This window comes from Diaporthe amygdali (genome assembly GCF_026229845.1).
Source record: "Diaporthe amygdali strain CAA958 chromosome Unknown NODE_41_length_355262_cov_61_584611, whole genome shotgun sequence".
Lineage (NCBI taxonomy): Eukaryota > Fungi > Ascomycota > Sordariomycetes > Diaporthales > Diaporthaceae > Diaporthe > Diaporthe amygdali.
This window is the reverse complement of record NW_026517061.1, coordinates 311,380-331,363: the sequence shown is the minus strand read 5'-3', so window position 1 is coordinate 331,363 and position 19,984 is coordinate 311,380. Positions and strand designations below refer to the sequence as shown.

General features: G+C 52.4%; 6 protein-coding genes across 6 annotated transcripts; 3 read left to right on the top strand and 3 right to left on the bottom strand.

Moving 5' to 3' along the window:
• Nucleotides 1-1,123: 1,123 nt before the first annotated feature.
• Nucleotides 1,124-2,131, top strand: J7T55_008159 (uncharacterized protein; the record flags this gene model as incomplete). The annotated part of the gene is made up of 3 exons (XM_053134077.1): nt 1,124-1,568; nt 1,726-1,770; nt 1,839-2,131. The coding sequence occupies 3 exons, from the start codon at nt 1,124-1,126 to the stop codon at nt 2,129-2,131; spliced, it is 783 nt and encodes a 260-aa protein (XP_052988186.1).
• Nucleotides 2,132-3,632: 1,501 nt separating this feature from the next.
• J7T55_008158 (uncharacterized protein) lies at nt 3,633-6,047 on the bottom strand (the record flags this gene model as incomplete). Its single annotated transcript, XM_053134076.1, has 5 exons — nt 3,633-3,800; nt 4,300-4,458; nt 4,518-5,651; nt 5,704-5,850; nt 5,916-6,047. 5 exons carry the CDS (start codon nt 6,045-6,047, stop codon nt 3,633-3,635), a joined length of 1,740 nt encoding a protein of 579 aa, XP_052988185.1.
• A 2,207-nt stretch (nt 6,048-8,254) lies between these two features.
• Nucleotides 8,255-8,606, top strand: J7T55_008157 (uncharacterized protein; the record flags this gene model as incomplete). The annotated part of the gene is made up of 2 exons (XM_053134074.1): nt 8,255-8,333; nt 8,401-8,606. 2 exons carry the CDS (start codon nt 8,255-8,257, stop codon nt 8,604-8,606), a joined length of 285 nt encoding a protein of 94 aa, XP_052988184.1.
• A 1,294-nt stretch (nt 8,607-9,900) lies between these two features.
• Nucleotides 9,901-12,412, bottom strand: J7T55_008156 (uncharacterized protein; the record flags this gene model as incomplete). The annotated part of the gene is made up of 3 exons (XM_053134073.1): nt 9,901-9,956; nt 10,058-12,060; nt 12,138-12,412. 3 exons carry the CDS (start codon nt 12,410-12,412, stop codon nt 9,901-9,903), a joined length of 2,334 nt encoding a protein of 777 aa, XP_052988183.1.
• Nucleotides 12,413-13,056: 644 nt separating this feature from the next.
• On the top strand, nt 13,057-14,735 carry J7T55_008155 (uncharacterized protein; the record flags this gene model as incomplete). Its single annotated transcript, XM_053134072.1, has 6 exons — nt 13,057-13,132; nt 13,268-13,339; nt 13,433-13,630; nt 13,687-14,382; nt 14,545-14,571; nt 14,644-14,735. 6 exons carry the CDS (start codon nt 13,057-13,059, stop codon nt 14,733-14,735), a joined length of 1,161 nt encoding a protein of 386 aa, XP_052988182.1.
• A 1,053-nt stretch (nt 14,736-15,788) lies between these two features.
• Nucleotides 15,789-19,964, bottom strand: J7T55_008154 (uncharacterized protein; the record flags this gene model as incomplete). Its single annotated transcript, XM_053134071.1, has 5 exons — nt 15,789-17,172; nt 17,236-18,294; nt 18,440-18,806; nt 18,947-18,993; nt 19,285-19,964. 5 exons carry the CDS (start codon nt 19,962-19,964, stop codon nt 15,789-15,791), a joined length of 3,537 nt encoding a protein of 1,178 aa, XP_052988181.1.
• Between the last annotated feature and the right edge of the window lie 20 nt (nt 19,965-19,984).

Sequence of the window (19,984 nt, the reverse complement as noted above, 5' to 3'; positions counted from 1 at the left end):
ACAGCGAAATGTGTGGCGGGAATCAGAGCCAGGCCGAGTGCTGTGCTGTGCTGTGCTGTGCTGTGCTGTGTTGTGCTGTGCTCCGCTGCTGTTGATGGTATGCTAAGAGGATTCCCAGCTGGGGGTTTCCTTGGAAACCCTAGGTAACGTGTGAAGACAACGCCTCAAGTTGCAAAGGGGTCGGGCAACGTCCCGACCCGACAGTGAAACTGGGAGAGATTGCACCCACAGCAGGTCAATTGGTGTGCGAGCCGGGGAACATTGGGCGCTGCTACAGTACCAGAATGCCGCCAGCATTCCAGCGAGGTCAAGCATCGGTATCAGGGTCGCAAGCCAAGTTCCATCGCCGTGGGCCGACGACTACGTGCAACGCGTAGATGTGATGGTTTCAAGTTGGCCTGAAGCGACATCGGCGGTCAATGATGCGACCAAGCGCAGGCATTGCAGAGGTAGATATCTGCTGGACGTACCTAGTTACAAGGATGGGCCTCGGTACAGCCTGCAGCATGTACAAGGTACCTGATCCCCTCAGGACTTCCTGAGGCGGTTGTTATGTTCTTACTTCCAAAGGTGGTGCTTGGCAATCCGCCATACGCAGCGCCTCCCGCCTCCCGCCTTCCGCCTCCCCATCCAACAGCCCACACAACCTCCAACGGCAACAACAAGCCTCGACGTTGCAAGCCTCTGCCTGTTCCGAGCGACAGGACTCTGATTCCAGCCTCCTCTCCGGCTGCTGCTGTCGCGGACAATCCACTCGGCCGTCGACGCTGTTTCTTGCCCTCTAGGTCGGAGCCTCCGTTGTCGACATCACCACTCTCTTCTGGTACTGTGTCCAGGCCACAGGGTGATTCTCGACCCCAAAGCCGGCATCTCTTTGTCCATCGCGGCCTTTCCTCAGACCGCTTAGTGGAACCTCGTTACGTGGAGCATCACCACTCACGGACGTATCAAGGACGTGTTACGCCCGCGCCGACGCCTTCCTGCCGCGCACCGCGTGACAGATGCACCACAGCCTTGCGGCTGCAACGGAGCAGGCTGCCTCCATACCTCCCTGTTCGGTATTTCTGAATCTGCGATCTACGACTTGTGTTGAAGATTGCGTGCCGTCGCAGTCAAAGGAATCATGGCGTCACTGCTCCCTCTGCTTTACGACTTGCTACCTATAATTATGCCCTCAGAAGTTCACATCTCTCGTGACAGAGACTTGACCCCTGTATTTGAACGGGCAGAGGGACCACCGTATCATCAGAGACAGCCTTCTCCTGCACCAACAGATCCTCCTGCGCCGGGACACGAGCGTCAGGCCGCCTTAAGCGCCTATGATGAGCAAGCGAGCTTCCCAGTAGAGTCAGATCAGGGAAAGTCGTGCGAGCCGATACAGCTGCTCGACCGTGAAGAAAGCTCGGCTACCCAGCCCACACCCAAGCCCATCTCTACTAGCGATGACGGATCCAGATATAGTGACAACTACACGCCTTGCCACCCAGTCCCGAGTGCACAGGTCAGCGGGCCGAGACTATTTCGCAAAGACGCAATGGTGGGCGTCACAGACAAGATGTGCGCGACAGGTAAGCCCATACCCTTCCTTTGTATTTCCTAGGCCTGGTACTACATTGTCTGCGCAACCCGTCAGTTCCTCTTTGGCTCTCCCTCCCGAGCCATGCCTTGCGTTGCCAGGCCGTACTTGAGACATTGTAACCGGAATTTTTGCAACAGTTCTGACAGTGGGGCCGAGATCTGCTTCGGCTGTCCGTCATCACGGTGAGCAAGGTGAGCCTAGACTTTTCTATCACATGCTGTCAATTAGGAAAGCTTGCAACCTAATGGCTTGCTCTCAGACACCATAATCTATGTGACAAGAGGCTGTGGAGTTCTCCTTATTAGTCCTGCGCTGGACCCTGTCAGGGCCATCAGGGCAGATATCAAGGGGGAGGCTCCCACTCGTGAAGAAGAGCAGCCTCAGCGCCATGAGCTTTCGCCCGGTGATTTCGTTTTCATACCTGCCTGGACGGAGCATCAAGTCGTAAACGAGGTTGAGGAGGGCGACATCGTCTGGGTCTTGATCCAAAGTGGAGGCGAGCGAGTGCAGGTTGATTTAGATGGTTGGGGTGGTGAGAGAATTCAGCAATGACCAGGACGAGAAATGTCCTCCGGGCTGTGACAGCATCTTCGGGCGACCATTGTATCTCAAATGCCCTGCCCGGAGCTCCTGCTTAGCCAGGGTCTCGCGCTCGCTCCGGGAACTTAGCAGGTGCTCAGTTCCTCATAGTTATCCTTACCGTCTAAGAGAGACCGAGAACAATCAGTCATCATCGCTTGTTGAATTGCAGGGGGGAATGGATGCATCCGTAAGCTCTGTGTATGGTCCTGAGATTTATGTAGCCAAGGATACCATCGTTCATTCTAGCAACGTTACTGCTCTCCGCTGCTTTATGGTTTAGAATCCTTGTTGACCGTTTGCTACAACGCGACCGATCCTTTTCTCTCGCTTCGAACGAGTTTTGCCTCACATATTCTATAGTATCTATCGAGAAAGGATCATGGGAAGTTCCTGCAAGCCCAGACCAAATCTTCTAACGACATTGTAGTGGAGTTCTTGCTGGATAGCCTATGGACAGGTGCTCTGATGCAGTGGTTCACTTCTGTCATCTTCAATATATGTATCATCTCCGCGTCTAATATGTCACTTCAAAAGTTGGGTGGATCTGTAAGTGGTGTGCATGGAGACCGTTGTCAGCAATTCGTGATCTTCTCCGATAGCCCTCATGTTCAAAACAGCTATCTCTCTTCTGGGTGTGACTTGGTCCGATATTCCTCAATTGTCAACTCTACTATTCATCAACGGGCTACCCCCCCCCCTCTGGGAGGGCCGGGGGGTTGCAAAAGATGGGTCTCTGATCACGCTCCAAATACCGCTCACTTCAATTTGATCATATAGTTCACTCCGCTGACTGTACTTCTGGGAAGGGAGAATTAGTGTTATACACTATACCTCCCTCCTATGCCATTATTTGGTCTATATTTACACTGGTAATAGTAACATGGACTGCTTGAATTAGAAAGCAAATAGAGACTTAACAGAGAGAACAGGTGCTATAACATGCATGCATTTAGCCTGGACTCTATATAAGTGGCTAATACCTCTCCTATTTACCATTCACCCTAAAATTAATTCTAAACATCCTTCTATAGCATATCCCGTTCAGGCAATTGAAACTTATACACTTTAAAGTTTGTTTATATTAAAAAAGTAATTTCTTTTTATTTAAATAAAGTATATAAATAAGATTTATAAATTAAAAATATATTAATAAAAAAAATTATTAGTAATTTATTACTAAATTAATTATTTAATAATATATAAAAGCTACTTTTATAATTAGCTATAAAATAATTAGTTATAAAAGAATTAGCTATAAGATAACTAGCTGTAATATAACTATTATAAAAGAGATATAAAAGAGGCAATACTTGTAAGTTTTACTTATTATTATAAAATTCTAAATAAAACTTTATCTTACTAAAAAAAAAAAGAGTAGGAGAGAAGAATGCCTCTAATTACAATTAGGCTTTAAAAGCAAAGGGCCTTAGAGCTGCAAATAGTTTATACGCTGTGGCCCACCTGCAGTCACTCAACCTGCCCACGGCGCCATTACAATAACCAGATATAGGATAACCAGCTGTAGGATAACTAGCTGTAGGATAACCAGCTGTAGGATAACCAGCTGTAGGATAATCAGCTGTAGGATAACCAGCTGTAGGATAATCAGCTGTAGGATAACCAGCTGTAGAATAACCAGCTGTAGGATAATCAGCTATAGGATAACCAGCTGTAAGATAACCAGCTATAGAATAACCAGCTGTAGAATAACCAGATATGGGATAACTAGCTATAGGATAGCCAGCTGTAAGAAACTAGCTATAAGTTAAACAGCTATAGGATATCCAGCTATAAGATAACTAGCTATAGGATAACTAGCTGTGGGATAACTAGCTGCAGGATAACTAGCTATAAAATAATCAACTATAGAGTAATCTCTTATAGTATAACCTCCTATGGGGAATGATTATAAGATGATGGTTTAAGGGACAACCCCTTGTATACTGCCACTTCCCTGTTGGATAACCTTCTTTACCTAGGTAGTAAGCCACGAGAGCTTTTCTTAGAACGTTTTCTTCCGTCTGCCTTGTAAGACCAGTACATGTAAGCCCATACACTACGTAACCACAAGGGTTTCCTTGTTGATGCTACTACAACCTGTAGACAACGCACATCTTGAACTCCTACAGCGTATGTACCGCTGAGTTCTTAGTAGCTACTCGGAACCTTTTTCCATATGGTATGAAAACTGCTAGTCCGAGGACCGACAGGCCGACTGTTGCGGCCATCAAGGTCAGCAAAGGTGCAATAAAGCCATGTTTCGCGGCCCAGTCGTTGAAGAAGAAGACCATCCCGAACTGTTCGACCCCGTATCAGTCAACCTTATCGGATAATTACAACGGTATGGCTCACTCACCCCAAATGTGTTTTTAACAACAGTCGCCGCGATCATGATCTCACCTGGTAGGGATTTATAACTGTCCACAGCGTACGAAATAACAATAGACGGTATGCCAACAGTTTCAAGCCCCACCATACCATATCCCACTATTACCACAGCTTCCCACGGCCACCCTCTTTGGTATCCAACGGCAGTCACCACCATTCCGACCAAACAGGCCCCGACATACGGCACGAGGCTTAACAGCCTCATCTCGGCCTCTAGAACCCCTCCGTTGCGCTTTGCCCGCCGCAAGGCGACCCAGTCGCTCAGAGGCCCAGCCGTCAACAATGCCAGGACTGCTCCAACAGCGAACGCGAAGTTGGTGTATCCTATCTGTGCACTGTTGAAAAGGTAGGGGGGTGCGGCGAAGACCTGCGATTCTGTGAGGTTAAGCGCCAGGGCACTGTTTGCTGCGAAGCCCATCGTAAAAGAAGCCCATAGAACGATTGGGAAAGAGAATATCTGTATGGGCGAGACGACGTCACGCAGGATTTGACCCAGGCCGTGAGAGAAGCGCGGGATGGGGAGCAGTGAGAATTGTACAAGTGAGGGACGACCAAAATGCCTCAGGCCGGATGTTGTCGAGGGGCCATGTGTAGGAGCTTGAGGGCCGACTTGCTTATCCGCTGCGTTGGAATTCCCAGATTGTGTTTCGGTCTCAGAGGCGGATGAAACAGTAAGGCGTTCATACTTGGTCTCTGGATGAGCAATAATGAGGAAGACCAGACTGGCGGCCTGAAGAATAGCGCAGGCCCAGAAGAACCACCTCCAGCCAGATTGAGCAGCAATACTTCCTGAGATGACGGGTCCGATAAAGACACCGATAAAGTATGCCCAAAAGTACAGCGCCATAGATCTTCCCCGTTGGTGGACAAACAGCAAGTCGCATATGACCATCGGCATGAGCGATTCGTTGGCTCCAGCCCCGAGGCCAGAGAGAACGCGGGCACCGATGAAGCTGGGAAAGGATGTTACCAGAGCTTGCCAGACATTTGCGAGAACACAGATTGTTCCGCAAATGATGACAATGGGCCGCCGGCCGAAACAGTTTGCCAGAGGTACGATGATAAAGTTGGCATAGCCGAGCGTTATGGCGGCAACACCGAACTGTAGAGCTTTAATTAGATAGCGAAATAGTGCTAAATTGACTAGTACGTACTAGTAGGTTGACCTGAGGGATGGATTTGTGGAACTCGGCCTCAAAGATTTGGGTTAACGGGGCGATAGAAAGAGTCGTCAGAATGCTGACGAAGACGAAGACGAATTGATTCACGATCACAATTGTCTTCCAAGTTACGCTCCAATTCTACGGCCATACGTGTAAGTCTCTCCAAGGGGTGGGCTGGGTTCTAGTTGTCAGGAGGAGCTCACCAGCGGGTCATCTTCATTGTTGGTCGGATTGGGTATCAGAACAAGTTCGCGAGAGGAATTAGAGTCGCCGTCGGTCTCCCGGTAGACAACCTCAGTCCCTGGGATAACGATCTCTGTGTCTTGGAGGCCCATGGCGTCGGTGCTGCAAGTGGAAGTATATCCAGCAATGTGTCCGATATTCCTGAAGCGAGCTCCTGCTTGGAGGCTAGGCTGGGATGTATATATGCTGATGAGTATCTGATCAATTCAAAAATCTGTGCGACCCGACCGATCGGGGTTCTCCCCTTTCCATATGCAACGCTCATCGGAACTTAAGGCTGCCTCATGGCAAGCGATATAGCCACTTCCCCACTGGGAATAATCCGTACATCAACTTTGGTATATTGCACAACCCATTTACCAAGCCGACACTGTCCTGTAGTCATCGAGTTGGACTTGAAGCTACTGGTCTCTCTGTGATGAGCGGCCGCCAGACGCGTCCGCAGATTGAGGGGGAAGGCGAGCTGAGCTAGAATACTACACCGCTAATGCGTCCTGCACTTTCTTCTCACCTCAGCCTCGGACGTCCGAAGACTTGGTGCTGGATACCACCTAAGGTGCCTTCGACTTGAAGCTGCATCACAGATCACACACGCTCTCTGAGAGACCTTGAAAGGCCACTGATCCTGGCCAGTAATCCTCTGCTTACGGGGCACTTTGTTGCTGATCCCAGGGAGCAGAGATCTACTACCACCTCAAGAATAGGAATTCTTCAATGGACTCAGCGTGAACGCAGCGTGGAGTCTGAACTTGCAAGGTTCCCCAATGTCACTCGCGCCTTTTCTTTTTCCTTCTTTTTCTTTTGGAGACTGGCTCGTGAACGATGCACCTATACTGCACACCATTTCCTCACGCACTAGTGATTACGTGCTACCTCATGACCAATCTTAGAATCGGTTGAGTGCTGTATATAGGGTAGGATTTTCTATTTCTGAGATGCACTTAGGCTTTCGCTGTGCACGGAAATACAAGGTAAATAATTACACGCCCATGGGCTGCCTAGGTGTGCTGATTCTGGTCGTCCCTCGGTAGTCTTTATAATGCAAGCAACGCATGACGATTATAATTGGTCCTCTTATGGCTGGTTACCCTGCAGCTGGTTGTCTTGTAATTATTTAAAGACTTGTCCGAAACGCACAATAGTTTCAAAGCCGACTCTTGTCACATTTGTTGCCTTCTCCTAACCACAAGGATCGTTGCAAAAGGTTACACGATTAAGCCATGGATGTAGGTATTGTGTAGCATATTTGATTTAGAGATGAATACTGTGGCAGGGAAGACTGGGTCTGGCAAATATGCGATTGTTTGTATTCGAAGTGGGCTTAGTTGTGGTTCTGAGGGCAGAAGGGCCCCAGGGCACCCTATTTAAAGACGTAGTATGGTCCCACGTGACTAGACCCCCTATTCACTACCACAAATACTTGGAAAAAGCCTTAACAGCATCAGAAACGTCCATCATTGCAGCTCCAAATCTTCTCTTTACAATATAAGCACGGAGGTTTAACGACATCAGGTAGGAACCTACTCAAGGTTAATATCAGACAGTGCTGTGACCATAATCGCCAGTGCTACTTAATAGTAATTAGCTTTATATTAGCTTTTTTTTTAATCAATTATTTTACAGCTGGTTATCCTCTAGCTTTTTAAGCTTATACTTGTTGAGTTCAACTGATCACGCGTGGACTGCACATAGTCAACGCTGAAATCCAAATTTCAAATGGGCTTCCTCTGCAGTGCAGCTTGTTGCAGATGGGTGAAATAGAGAGCCAGTGAAAGTCTCATGCTGCACTTTGCATTACAAGAATCCTCAAATGTACTAATGAGAGTGGTCGGAGTTGCCTGTCTAGGCCAACCTTGGCTGCCACAAGTGAGTAGCACCTGAGCCGTTCGTCAAGTGGCTATGTGAACTTTCAGGCTTATGCACATCCTCACGTAATCCAATGTGCGCACAGAATGACCGAGTCTGAGTAAGGCCTGCTGTCTATGAGGTTGGCAAGTAGCAAGTTGGAAGTTGGCAGACGGTCCGCAAAACCCACAATTATCAACGTGTGTATATACAGTAGTCGAACACCTCGTCGACGTCACTGCAAAGTCCACTTACTGTATGATATCAAATGCACCACTTTTCGCATCTAACAAGTATATCTTGCCTCGCCCCAGTGATGCTGTTTTCCACCAGCCATGGAAGATTTGTACTCCTCCTGTACTGTTCCGCCTTGACTGAGTGTACTCTTACCATCTTCTGAAGAAGCAATACGCACTGCAAACAATCGTCTTGAATAGACATACCCACGCACAAAATGGCCACCGTCGAACAGATTCAGAAGTCCGCGACCGCCGCGGCTCAGAGTCTCATAGCTTCCGATGCAAAGACAACTAGTATGTCATTAGCCATCATCAGGCAGGATTTCCCCCCGTGAACCGAGGTGCTGACCGAGAATTCCAGTGGCTGGAAAACAGCCCCAGGAGATGAAGGAGCATGCATCACAAGTCCTAAACGCTGCGATACCTACAGTTCATGGCTGCGTCGAGGCACTCGCAAAGGACCCGAGGCAGCTAGAGGCGGAAGACGTCGATATTCTAGCCATGAGAGCTGTGAGCCTGGCGGCTTTCGGCACCCCGATTGGAAGTACTTCGTCCAAGAGGAAGTAAAATGGTGCCTTACAGTGACCTATCGATCATCCACAATTGGCGTATATCAGTGAGTGAGGGGGGGGGGGGGTTGTCTGCAAGCGTGTTGAGACGCGAGCAATACAGAAGATTATCCTATAGCAGGTTTTCCCTCGTGAGGTTATTCCATGGGAGGTTACTCTATTGTGCTTTGGGAGGATTACTGTCGGGGCTCATAGTACGACTTTACTCTGACCGAATGTCCAGTTTGACAGAACTTTCAATCTAAAATAATTGTTTATTAATAGTCTGTTTAAAAGGGAGAGGGGAAGAGAGTGGGTCCAGTGGAAACAGGAAGTGGGCGCCTTCCTTCTAAAGACAACAACAATTGAACGCCTTGAGCGAGCAACTGATCAGAGCAGTTGGACTGGAACTTAAGTTGGTACAAGTCACCAAGTAAAAGAAAATGCTTTCAACCAGAAATTATATCTAAGAAGGAGACTCAAATACAATTTTCCCCAGGAAGGACCAGTCTGCGCAGATTGAATACTCCGTCAGAAAGGCCTCTATGTCCAGTTGGACTTTCTTGTTCTGGATTATAGAAACACTTTCAAAATCTGCGAAAGAAATCTGTCATATAGTGAAATTTGCTAGGGCCCGGCTGTGCTTGCAGACACCATATCAGAACCCCGCCTCCTCCTACTATAGTACCGCTAGCTTGTCAGAACAGGACCTGTGGCCCAAGTTACTGAGGAATGAACTCCGACAAGTGTTTGGAGGGCAGGCCGTGGGTGAACACGGGTTGCGTGAGTTCAGAAGACGAGTTCCGGGAAACTTGCTGGTGAGTTCGAGCCAGCCAGGGTGTAAATGCTGTCGGCCGGCCTCGCCGCCTCGTACATCCGCTCGCCCAGTCACCACAGTAAATCGGCATCAACATATGCACAGTTCTGAATGCTCTAGCAAACAGCAGAAGCAAAGATTATTCAACTTTACAGGTAGCCGACATGGCACAGACACCAGGCTCAGCGATGAGTAGCCTGAAGTCGGGTCCGTCGTCCGACAAGGAAAGAGACACCTCCGCATGGTTGCATCCCCAAAACCGTGGTAACGCCTTTTGATGATGATCCATAGAACTCCCCAGTATCCTTGACCCAGTGACCCCTAGTATCCCATGACCTTGCACGCCTCGCAGCGCGGTTACCCTCAGCCCGCAGATATACCTCCCATTCTCCGTCTGTCTAGACCAAGGTGGAATATCCGTCCCTCCTGCGTGAGGGGACAGTCAGTAGCAAGATTTGGACCTCCTGGGGGGCCCAAGCCTTGAACACAGGAGTCTCTATGTGAGTCTACGCTTCCGGTCGCTCTGGCCCATTTCAAAGTAGCCGGGGTTCTCTGGATGCGGAGATCCTAGTGTCGAACCCCGTGTCCCATCGGACCCTTTTCAGCACAACCCTTAATGCCGGGAAATGCGATGCCCGGCGTGCCTTACTCACGATCCTCGGTCGCTTTGCGGCTCACGCTCGCAATGAAATTCTGATACTGCTCGTCCTCATTGACAGACCTCTTCCCACCTTGTTTGAGCGCGTGAGGCTTCGCCGACAGCTGTTTAATTGTCTTGTCCTTCTTCCAGGTGAGGCCCTTCCTCCACAAATCCGAGTCTTCAACGTCGGGCGTCGCATGATTCGACTCCTCGGTCTTGTTTTCCTTCTCAGACCCGTGCCCGTCCTCCTTAGCCTCCCTCTCGGGCTTCGGAAGGCGCATTGCCAGCAGCACATACTCTGCGCGCGTCATGTTGTCCATCACATCCTCCATGTAGCGCTTGACCTCGTCTGCCGGGGCTACAACCTTTGAGAAATGATCCAAGGTTCTTGGTTGGGCTGACGATATCCTGATGGTCACAGGTTGGTAATAGTCGAGCTTCGGGTCGCCACCATATTCAGAAACACTCCCTTTCCTGACAATGAGAAAGGACGCGATGAGCTGCGGACCACTCGGCATCTGGACGTGCTCCACGATACTGAACCTGGGGAAGAGATATCGATCACCATTCCCGCCAGCGAATTCGAAAACAACAGCCGAGACATCAGGCTTCACCACCGGAGGAGGACCTTTAGAGCGAAGCGCTTGCTGCGGAGCCGCGGCCGGCGGCGCCTGCTGCACACTCGACGGATGAACGCTAGGTGTGCCGTGGGGCCTCGCAGGTGCAACTGCTGACTGAGGCTTCTGTTGCCCTAGCTGGTCCTTCAGACGATCTAGGGTCTCCTTCAAATCAGTGGCATCGGAGAATTCGGGGGTGTTCTTTGCTATGCGCCGGACTCGCTCCAGAGTCTTGGAGTCGTCCAGTGCATTCTTCACCAGCGCGACGACCAAGGGATCACTGCCCGAAGGTGGCGCGAGGTCAGCAGATGTCTGTTTCGGATTTGACCTGAGCACTATCGCAATGATGGCATCAACTTCATCAGCAAAGTAGCGCACGCTCCTGCCATCGACGAGAAGCCGGTCTGCTGACGGCCCCTTCAAGGCTCCCTTGCGCTTGCTCTCCGCAGTGATTTGGTCGATTATTGCCTGAAAGCGGGCGAGCTCGTCCTTAGGGGCGTTGCCGTTGGCCACGCGCTTCATCAGATCCCGTAATTGAGGGTCCTCGTTTGCTTTCTCAGCCAGGGTAACGATGATAGGATCCGCCCCTACAGGAGGGCCGGGAGGTCGACTTTGAGGGTTTTGAGGAGGCAGGTGGCGCGAGTTGCCTTGTGGTGGAGTAGATACACCAGCCACTGGCGCAGAGGCGGGGACAGGGGTATGGTATGGCGGAAATGAGTTGTTGCCAGTGTGTGCCGCCGAGCTTGATGGCGCTGGTGATGATGACGAAGCCGGCTGTGGCATCTGCGGAGCCAGCGGCGCAAGGGGATTCGAAGTCGTCGCAGCCGGCGCCAGAGGTGCCTCGCTTGGCGGGGGAATAGTCCCTGTGGCCCGAGGGGACGAGCTCTGCGTCGCCGGTGCTGAGATATGACCGCCTTGGGAAGACGAGGATGGCTGTTGTGTAGCTGGTACTGGTGCCTGCGGCTGCGCCAGATTGCTGGCCTGAGGGGCCAGTGAGGGGACGGCGGAGGATATGGAAGCGGAAGCGACAGGGGCTACAGCACCCTGTGCCCGGTCCGGGACAGGCGCAGGCGTCGCTGAGGGCGTCGGAGGTTTGGACACAGGCGTCGGAGGTGGAGGCATGGCTCCATTGGGAGGGCCGTACTGCAGGATGGGCCGAAAGACGGGCTGAGGTGCGGGCTTATTGGGGTCCTTGACAGCATAGACAGTCGCCTCGAAATAGTGTGGTTCGAGAGAGATAGTGACCTGCCCGACCTTGGCCATGGTGTCCTTGGGGGGGTTTTTGGCGTCTTCCTGCACGACGCCTTTCTTCTTTGTTGGTTTTGTCCAGTATTTCTCGAAGAGACCGTCGCCAATCCATCTCTGGCGCGAACGGGAGAGTGACTCGGCCAAGACGCCACTGTGAGAGGCAAAGTCAGGCTTCATTAGTTGAGGCGGGGAGGGGAGCAGGGGGAGAGGGCAGCAGCAGCACGGTACCTCTCTTGTATGGACTGATAGTCCCTCTGGGGCGGAGTTTCAGATTGCGCAGCGCCCTCGATGGTAGGCAGAGGCTTTCCCGGGTGGATGGAGGTGGGCAACGGGGGAGGCGGGGGCTTCTGAGGCTCGTCGACAGAGTCGGGCGCAGGAGTGGTGTTGAGAGCGGCCGTGGGGGTAGCGGAGAGGACGTCGGGAGGCGTCGAGGTTCTGCTCTTCTTGGCGGCCTGCTCGACGCGCGCAGCAGCACGCGCCGGCACCCTTCTCTTTCTTTCCATCGTAACGAGGGAGAGGAAGAGGGCGAGTGCGAGGGCGAGGGCGAGGCGTCGAAGGCGAAGAGAGAAGGTGTGTGAGAGCGCGTAACCCCGGCCAGACTGGACTGGAAGCTGTGGTCAGTCGAGGTTTCAGCACTATGTCAAGTGCATTGGCGCATCGCCAGCATCGACCGACGCGGTCATGGACTGGGCTCGAACAGGCAGAGGCTGTGGGCACGAGAAGCAGGCGATGGAGTGGAGGGCACCAGGTGCTGTGTGCCGTGTGCCGTGTGCCGTCCAATGTGTTTGGAACAAAGTAAGACGCAACGGCAGACGGGAGTCGGGAGCCAAGAGTCGAGGAGGGAGTCTAAAGCGAGTCTGGGTCGCAGCCCAGGTACAGTAGGCAGCCCGGTAGTCTACCTAGGTACCTGCCCAGCCCTGCCCAACAGTGTTGACCTGGTCCAGACCCCTGGCTGCTAGACCTGCAGCACCTGGGTACCTGGGTACTTGACTGCGTACTGTGCAGACCCACTCACTGACTGCCAAACAGCCGTCTGTCTACTCACGCTCGCGATGGCTTTACACGCTTGTTGCCTTACACACCTTCGATGAGCCCAACGTTATTTGTTTCGCCCTCTTCGATGTGACCGTCCCTTCCCGCCCCAGCCATGCCTTCTATACGGTCCTCGGATTCCGCAAAGGCCTATTGGGCCTTCGCTGCCCTTGGCCCTTTCGCTATCTATGGTGTTGTGCTGGCCTTACTTGGCGTTCCATTCATCCAGAAACAGCAAGTATATGTATTTTCAGTGGCACGGGGGGTCGGAAATGGCCCTGCTTGCTGATTCTGATTCTGATGCTGACGCTGACGCTAACCCAGAGCTTTGTACGCCCATCGATTCCACACCCTCTGGTGGAACGATGTTGAGAAACCGGAAAGATGGGGCTTTGCAAGTGAGTTGCGGTGGACCCAGCGTCCCCGTACCTGTCTTTCCCCCATACGCTCTACTACACCGGCTGTGTGGCCTCTCTAACATTGGAGCTCAGAAAATCAAGTCACCCCGTTCACACTTGAAGCTCCTGACGGCCCGGCTCTATACTGCTGGCATATCCTACCGCTGTCCGTGTACACGCCAAACGAAGCTGTCCTCAGCCGGGCCTCACCGGTTCCATTAGAGAAGCATGTATCGTCAGAAGCCTTTAGACTGCTTAGAGATGATCCAGACGCCCGCCTCATCCTATCCTGTAAGTCCACCAGTAACCCTCCGAGACCAACCTCCTTACTCAACGACCTGCTCCAGTCCACGGCAATGCAGGCCACATCGCCCAGAACACCCGCGCACCACAGTATCGCATGCTCACTGACAGCGCCTACAAATGGCATGTCATCGCGCTCGACTACCGTGGATTTGGCCACAGTACTGGCTCACCCTCCGAGGAGGGCCTCATCACTGACGCCTCCACACTCGTCGACTACGCCATCACTACCCTCAGGATACCACCAAGCCGTATACTGATTCTAGGTCAGAGTCTGGGCACCGCGGTATCCTCAGCAGTTGCCGAGAAGTTCTCGCGGGAAAAGGGCATCGACTTCGCTGGCGTGGTGCTTGTCGCGGCTTTCAGCAGCCTGCCAACCATGTTAGCAAGCTACTCCCTTGGAGGAGTAGTTCCCCTCCTCAAGCCTCTGAACATATGTCCGCCCTTGCTCCGCTTCTTTCTTCGCTTCGTGGTAGATAAGTGGAAGTCTCTGGACCGCCTCGCCGCTCTGACTGCGCAGACCCGTGAACGAAACGGCAGGTTGAGAATAAGCCTCATTCATGGGGCTGACGATTGGGATATACCCTGCGTGGAAAGCGTCAAGATTTTTGAAGCAACAGCACGGGCGTCAGTCGAGAATGGAATGGACGAGCCTGTGTTCCTAGAAACGAAGGACGCGAGAACGGAGGTGAGAGGGGAGAAGGCTTTCAAGATCATCTGGCGCGAAAACAACATCACAAGTAAGTAATTTCTGCTGCTGATTTTCTCCCCTTGAATAGCCTAGGTGGCCTTTGCTGTCATTCGTTCCTGCGTGTCAGACGCCAGAACCTAGACGCCAAAGACCATCGACAACAGAATCAGATATCTCCTTCTCCGTACATACCGTGTTGACACACTCGCAGTCACGCACGAACAATTCGCATTTGGGGGTAAGTCATCCTCTGCTGAAGTCTAAGCTCTAATGCTCCCAGCAGGTGCCGTACGTCGCTGACCGGTCTTAGGGCACAACGATATCATGGTCTACGCGCCTGTACCCCAGGCTGTAATGACCATACTTGAGACTGGGACGGTGGCCGGCTCATCGGCTGTGTAGGGAGCGGTCACGCCACGGCGTTCACCGATTCTGCTCAGCTCTAGGCTCAGAGGGCGTCACTGTTCCTCAGTCGGGTCGTGCAGCAGACTCCCAAACTCCACACTGCGGGCTCAACGCCCAAAATGATGATCTTGATTGTTTGAAATGACTACAGATCAGACATGGTGGGTCTAGTGCCGGCTCAACCCAGAGATGAGTGTCAACTGTGAGGTACAGCGAGCGATTAGAGCTAGACAGGTACACACAATCCATGATGCTACATGTAAACACTGCTTGCATTTCGTTATTTCTTGTCTTTTCCCACACCCGTACCCTCGCGTACATTTCAACGTATAGAATGAAGGCCATGGAGTTCACATCCAGCTTACTCAGTCAAAGAAGTATCGCTTCATTCGCGAGTTGCTTCACCCTTATGTGATTTTGCTGCCGTTCGGCATCTCGTGCACGTGTCTTCAGTACCCCCCTATCATGTAGCACCTGTAATCTCGTGTCGCTGGGTCAAACACCACGCATTGACGACGCCAGTGCCGGCAAGTAGGCTCAGTGCGGCTGCGCCTCAGACGTAAGTATCCAGTGCTTAGGTTCACACAACTGAGCTGCATCCCAAAGTAATGCAAAAGAGACAACGCCCACTCAGAGCTTCGGGCGAGACGTGATCGCCGAGACAGGTCAAGGCTTCTACAGCAGCTGACTCCTTGAATTTGGTCAGAGGGGGAAAAATCGCACCTGGGCAAATCTCACTGGACACTGACACGCTAATACCGGTATAATCTGAATACTCCTTGAGTGGTGTGTACAAATACATGTGAGCCATGGAACAATAGCGCAGCGTGTGGAAATGTTGTCGTGCCCCTGTTAGTATAGGCGTGTTGACGCTGGACAAGTCTTGTAGTCCTTCAGCTTGAATTTTTACTTGAATCTGACATGTTTCTAAGTATTTCTGACCGCCGTCCACTATCACATTGTGGTGCTTGGTTCACCTCAGGCAGTGTTCCCCTTTTTGAAGAAGCTGGACGGGCGACAAGATCGTCGTCTTTGAAGTCAGCCGGATGCTCACTCGGTCTTCTTACCAAGGAAGTAGAGGGATCTCTTCGGCACCAACTTGCGAGGCTTGGTCGGCGTTGCAGGGAGCTCGTCCGCGCTGCTCGTAATCATAGTGCCTGGAAGACCTAGCACTGCAGCTGCCTTCACTGGGGTGCCTTTCCGCATCGCTTGCATCGTTGGGCTGATTCTACAGGAGCTGGGTGTGGGAATGCGTGAGGGACGCGGCACGAATGCTACAGACTGGCGATGAGCTGGCGTGGCGAAACGCTCGGTGACAGGCGCAGAGGCACGAGAGGGAGTTGGCAGATTGGACGACTGCTTATGCGATTCAGCCCTGGGCTCGGAATCCGGCAGCGGGGGATAGCGGTGCACCCCGTGGTCGATGCCATAGTCAAGATAAATAGCATGGCCCGGAGCGATGTCCAAGTGCCGAGACGGAGTTTGGCGGTCAATGTGATGGTGCTTGACTGCATCCGGAACAGCGTCGCGCTCTGCCTCCGGCCATAAGCTCAGATGAGTTGCATATACCCACTGCTCACTAAAGCCCACCATACGCACGGACTCAACTCTGCCAGTGAGTGTACGCAGCGGACTTGCAACCGAGAGGTGGTCTTCAGTGACGTAGGGAACACGATGCGGCAGATCGGCGTGGTGACGAAGGTGTCCGGAATATGGTCTCGCAGCCGAGGGAGGCAAGCTTGGGGCTCGGTGGTCGTAGTTTCGCGCCTGACCAGGAAGGACCGAGCGAGCCTTATCCTCCTCTCCAATAAGCGGATACTTTTCGGCGTCCTCATGACGCCCCTGGCGATATCCAAAATATCGGCGGCAATGAACAGTCAAGCAGCTCAGGGTGTTGGCCGGGCCGCGGGTGAATATCTCTGCTGTGAATTTGCGTACGAGTTCATGGATATTATCAATTTTGGGGTCCACACCAGCTGCGCCCCAGCTGCTGCCAAATCCCAGTTTCGTCATGTCAAGCTCGAGGCTTACATCCTGCATCAGATGCAGATAACGGAAGAACCACGTGGTTGGTAGAGGCTGCGAGCGTTCCTTGACAAAAGGGCTGAAAATGACATGAAACTTGCGAGTCAATAACAGCACGACCATAGCGTCGGCTCGGAGACGCGGACAGGCCCACATGATGGCCTCTAGAGGTTTGAGTACGGAGCCCAGGCTATCAAAGGCGTCGTCTGGCCAAGCGGGGCATGCCTGACGTTTGGTGTTCAGCAGAATCGGCTTGCCGGTGTAAGTGTCAGCAAAAAGGTGCCGCATTACCTCGAATCGAAGCTTGTCTGGCAGTGCAAAGTACGAAAACCTCTTGTTTCCATTGTACTTCTTGGAAGGCCGCCCTTTGGCATACTTCGCAACAAACACGCTTAATGCGTGCTCGAACCTGTCCGATGGTCTGGGTATGGGGCAAATGATGGTTCCTCTTTCTTGCCTTGCTCTCCTGTACCATGTGAGGTCGACGGTTCGATCGAAAGCTGGAGAGGGGTCAATATCTTGGATTGTATCTGCAATTATGGTCGACTCGGACTCCTGCTTCACAAGCCTTGCTCTGCCCGCAGCCCCTGGCGCAGGCAATGCTGATCCGAGAAAATCCAGTGGTGTACCGGTGTCAATCTCAGCCAGGCGCCTGCGGCTGACTGACTGCGCAGGAACGTCAAGGGGCTGAATCAGGTCGCCAGAGCCGGGAACGGCGACAGACCGTTCATTGATTAGTCCCAGTCTTTCTTGGATCTTGCGATCGCCGCGAACAGCCGGGTGGTCGATTAGAGGAGGAGGTTCAATGTAAAGCGACGCGGATGGCGGAGTCAGGGGAGCTTGCATAGATTCATAAGCACCGTGTAAAGGTAAGAAATGGCCTGATTCATCAGAGAGAGAGCCACGATCGGGCTTCTGGTACGAGCTGCGGCCCAAATTTTGAGAGCTGCGACCAGGCTTGAGTGAGGTCCGAGCAGCGTTGTAAACCTCATCGAAAATGTCGGATAAGGAGATACGCTCGGATTCTTGTGAGGTCGTGAGCGAGAGTGGCTGGTAGCTTGTGGGAGTACCTGCATCTGCTGATCGTGCCGGCTGGTCGCTTGAAAAGAATTGAGATATCTTCTTGCGCAGGCCTTTGCCTATCTTCTTCTCACTGACACGACGCTCCGCCACCTCCTCCATACTCATATTCGTGTCTTCATTCACGACCACCTGCTCGCTGCCATCTGCCTGCCCTCCAATGTTGACAAACAACTTCTTAATGGGTTCGCGTCGCTTCACTGGCGAAGGAAATGGAAGTTGTGGGAGGGGTCGGGTCGGAGGGGGGGCTTGTGGCAGAAGAGGACCGATGAAAGGCTGGAGTTTGTCCGGATCTATCTCCTTGGAGGAAATAGTGCTAAGTGGGCCTGAGGGGATGCTTCGCAAGGTTCCTTCTCGAAGGAGAGGCGCAGTCGTGAGTGAAGAGGATAGGCTGATGGTCGAAGAGGTCAGGGTGGCAGGAACCTCTGTCGTTTCAGGCAGATCAGGCTTGCTGTATTTACTCAGCGCTTCAAAACTGTCAGCTGGTCCAGGAAGGGCTTCACACCGATTCTCTAGCAGAGTAGCGATAGGTTCCCTGCAAGAGAGCCTTGTCAATGGTTGAGTGACAGTCTAGAGTATGCTGGGGTGGCACTCACATTGCCTTCGAGGAAGGCTTGTGGGACAGAGACTGAGAGACTTGGTGGCGAAGTTTCGAGACCGGAGATTGCTGGGTCGAGTTGAACTTGAAGGCGGGTCTATGGTCACTCAAGTCACCCAAAGCAAGTTCTATCTTGTTTGACTCGCTGATCTTTGTGTGAACAGCTGTGCTTGCGGGAGTGGTGAGCTTCGAGGAAGAAGTCGCTCTGGCGCCGGAAGACCCATGAAGGAAATTGTGGTAGTCGAGGGAGCCTAGAAATGCTGGACCAGGCTCCTCCTCAGCATCAGACTCGGTGACATCCTGCTGCCAAGTGTCATTCTTTGGGTGCTGGTACTCCAAGCTGCTTTGGTGATTCCTATTCACACCTTGTGCAAATTAAAATAGGTCAGTTGACACGTTGTACGCTTTCCTCAAGTAGAAGGAAGTAGTAGATGTTCTCCGAGAGAGGGGTGAAGCTTCATGTGCGACTGCAAGATCCTTGCGTCTGAAAGAAAAGAAAACTCACCACCTGCATCATTCGAGGGGCCTGAGAGGTCATCCATGATCAAGAACCTGCAAGAGAGCGACTGCATCAGTGCTTTCAAGTCTGTAGAGTGGAATCTAGGGGATGCCGTTGGTTGTTGGTAGCTGTCGCTTGGTAGTTGTAGCTGCTGGTGGGCATGCGAGCCATGCAAAGTCCAAGACCACTGGGCTGGTGACTTTCTTGCAGAAGGCTGTTTGTATGTGTGATGTGTAGGTGAAGTCGGCACACCGAGCAAATCACTTGTTCTCACACCACTGCTACCATCACCACCAGTCTGCAACAGCTTGCTATAACGAGATTCGCATAGCTGGGACCGTGACCTCCCATGCCTGCCCCTCGTGCTGCTGAAGCCCCCGATGAGCTCCTTCAATTCCTTCTCAGGGAGTGTACCGGCTCCCAGCGTCGAGTATAGATGGCCGTGGGAACGGCACCTCTTGTGGCGCTTCTTGCCGTCCCCTCTACTCTGATCCTCAACTCCAGGAGGCACCCCGAAGGCCGAGAAGCGCTGCTTGGGCTCTGATGTGCCCAGCTTGCCGTCACCCCGGCCCCTTCCCGACTCCATTCCCTCCACCCCATCTCCTCGAAGATGCCTGTCGCCCACAACCAGATGATGTCCATGAAGGTTGCGCTGTCTTCGGGGTGCCTCATACTCGTCATATGCCGGGGGTAGGTCTGGGTGATGCCCAAGGGCCCTTGACCACTCCGGCGCGGTCTTGAAATTGCCAACCCCCAGGCTCTCGCCCTTACCCTTGGTATCTCTTCCCCCTCGGGGCCCATCTTGAAGGATCTGATGTCCATTGGAATGCCATCTCCTGTGACCTTTTTGCAGCCTTGCCCTCGTTTCTTTTTCCCTGGTTTCCTTCACAAACGGGGTCATAAATTGCAAGGAGTGCCTCTTAGGGGCTGAGCCTCTTGCGCCCTGCAGCCGCCTAACATTGGGATGAGGGAGTAACCAGCTTTCAATCTCATACTGGTTTGGTGGAGTTGAGAAGGCGTGCATTGCTTCGTCTTTCTTGGAGA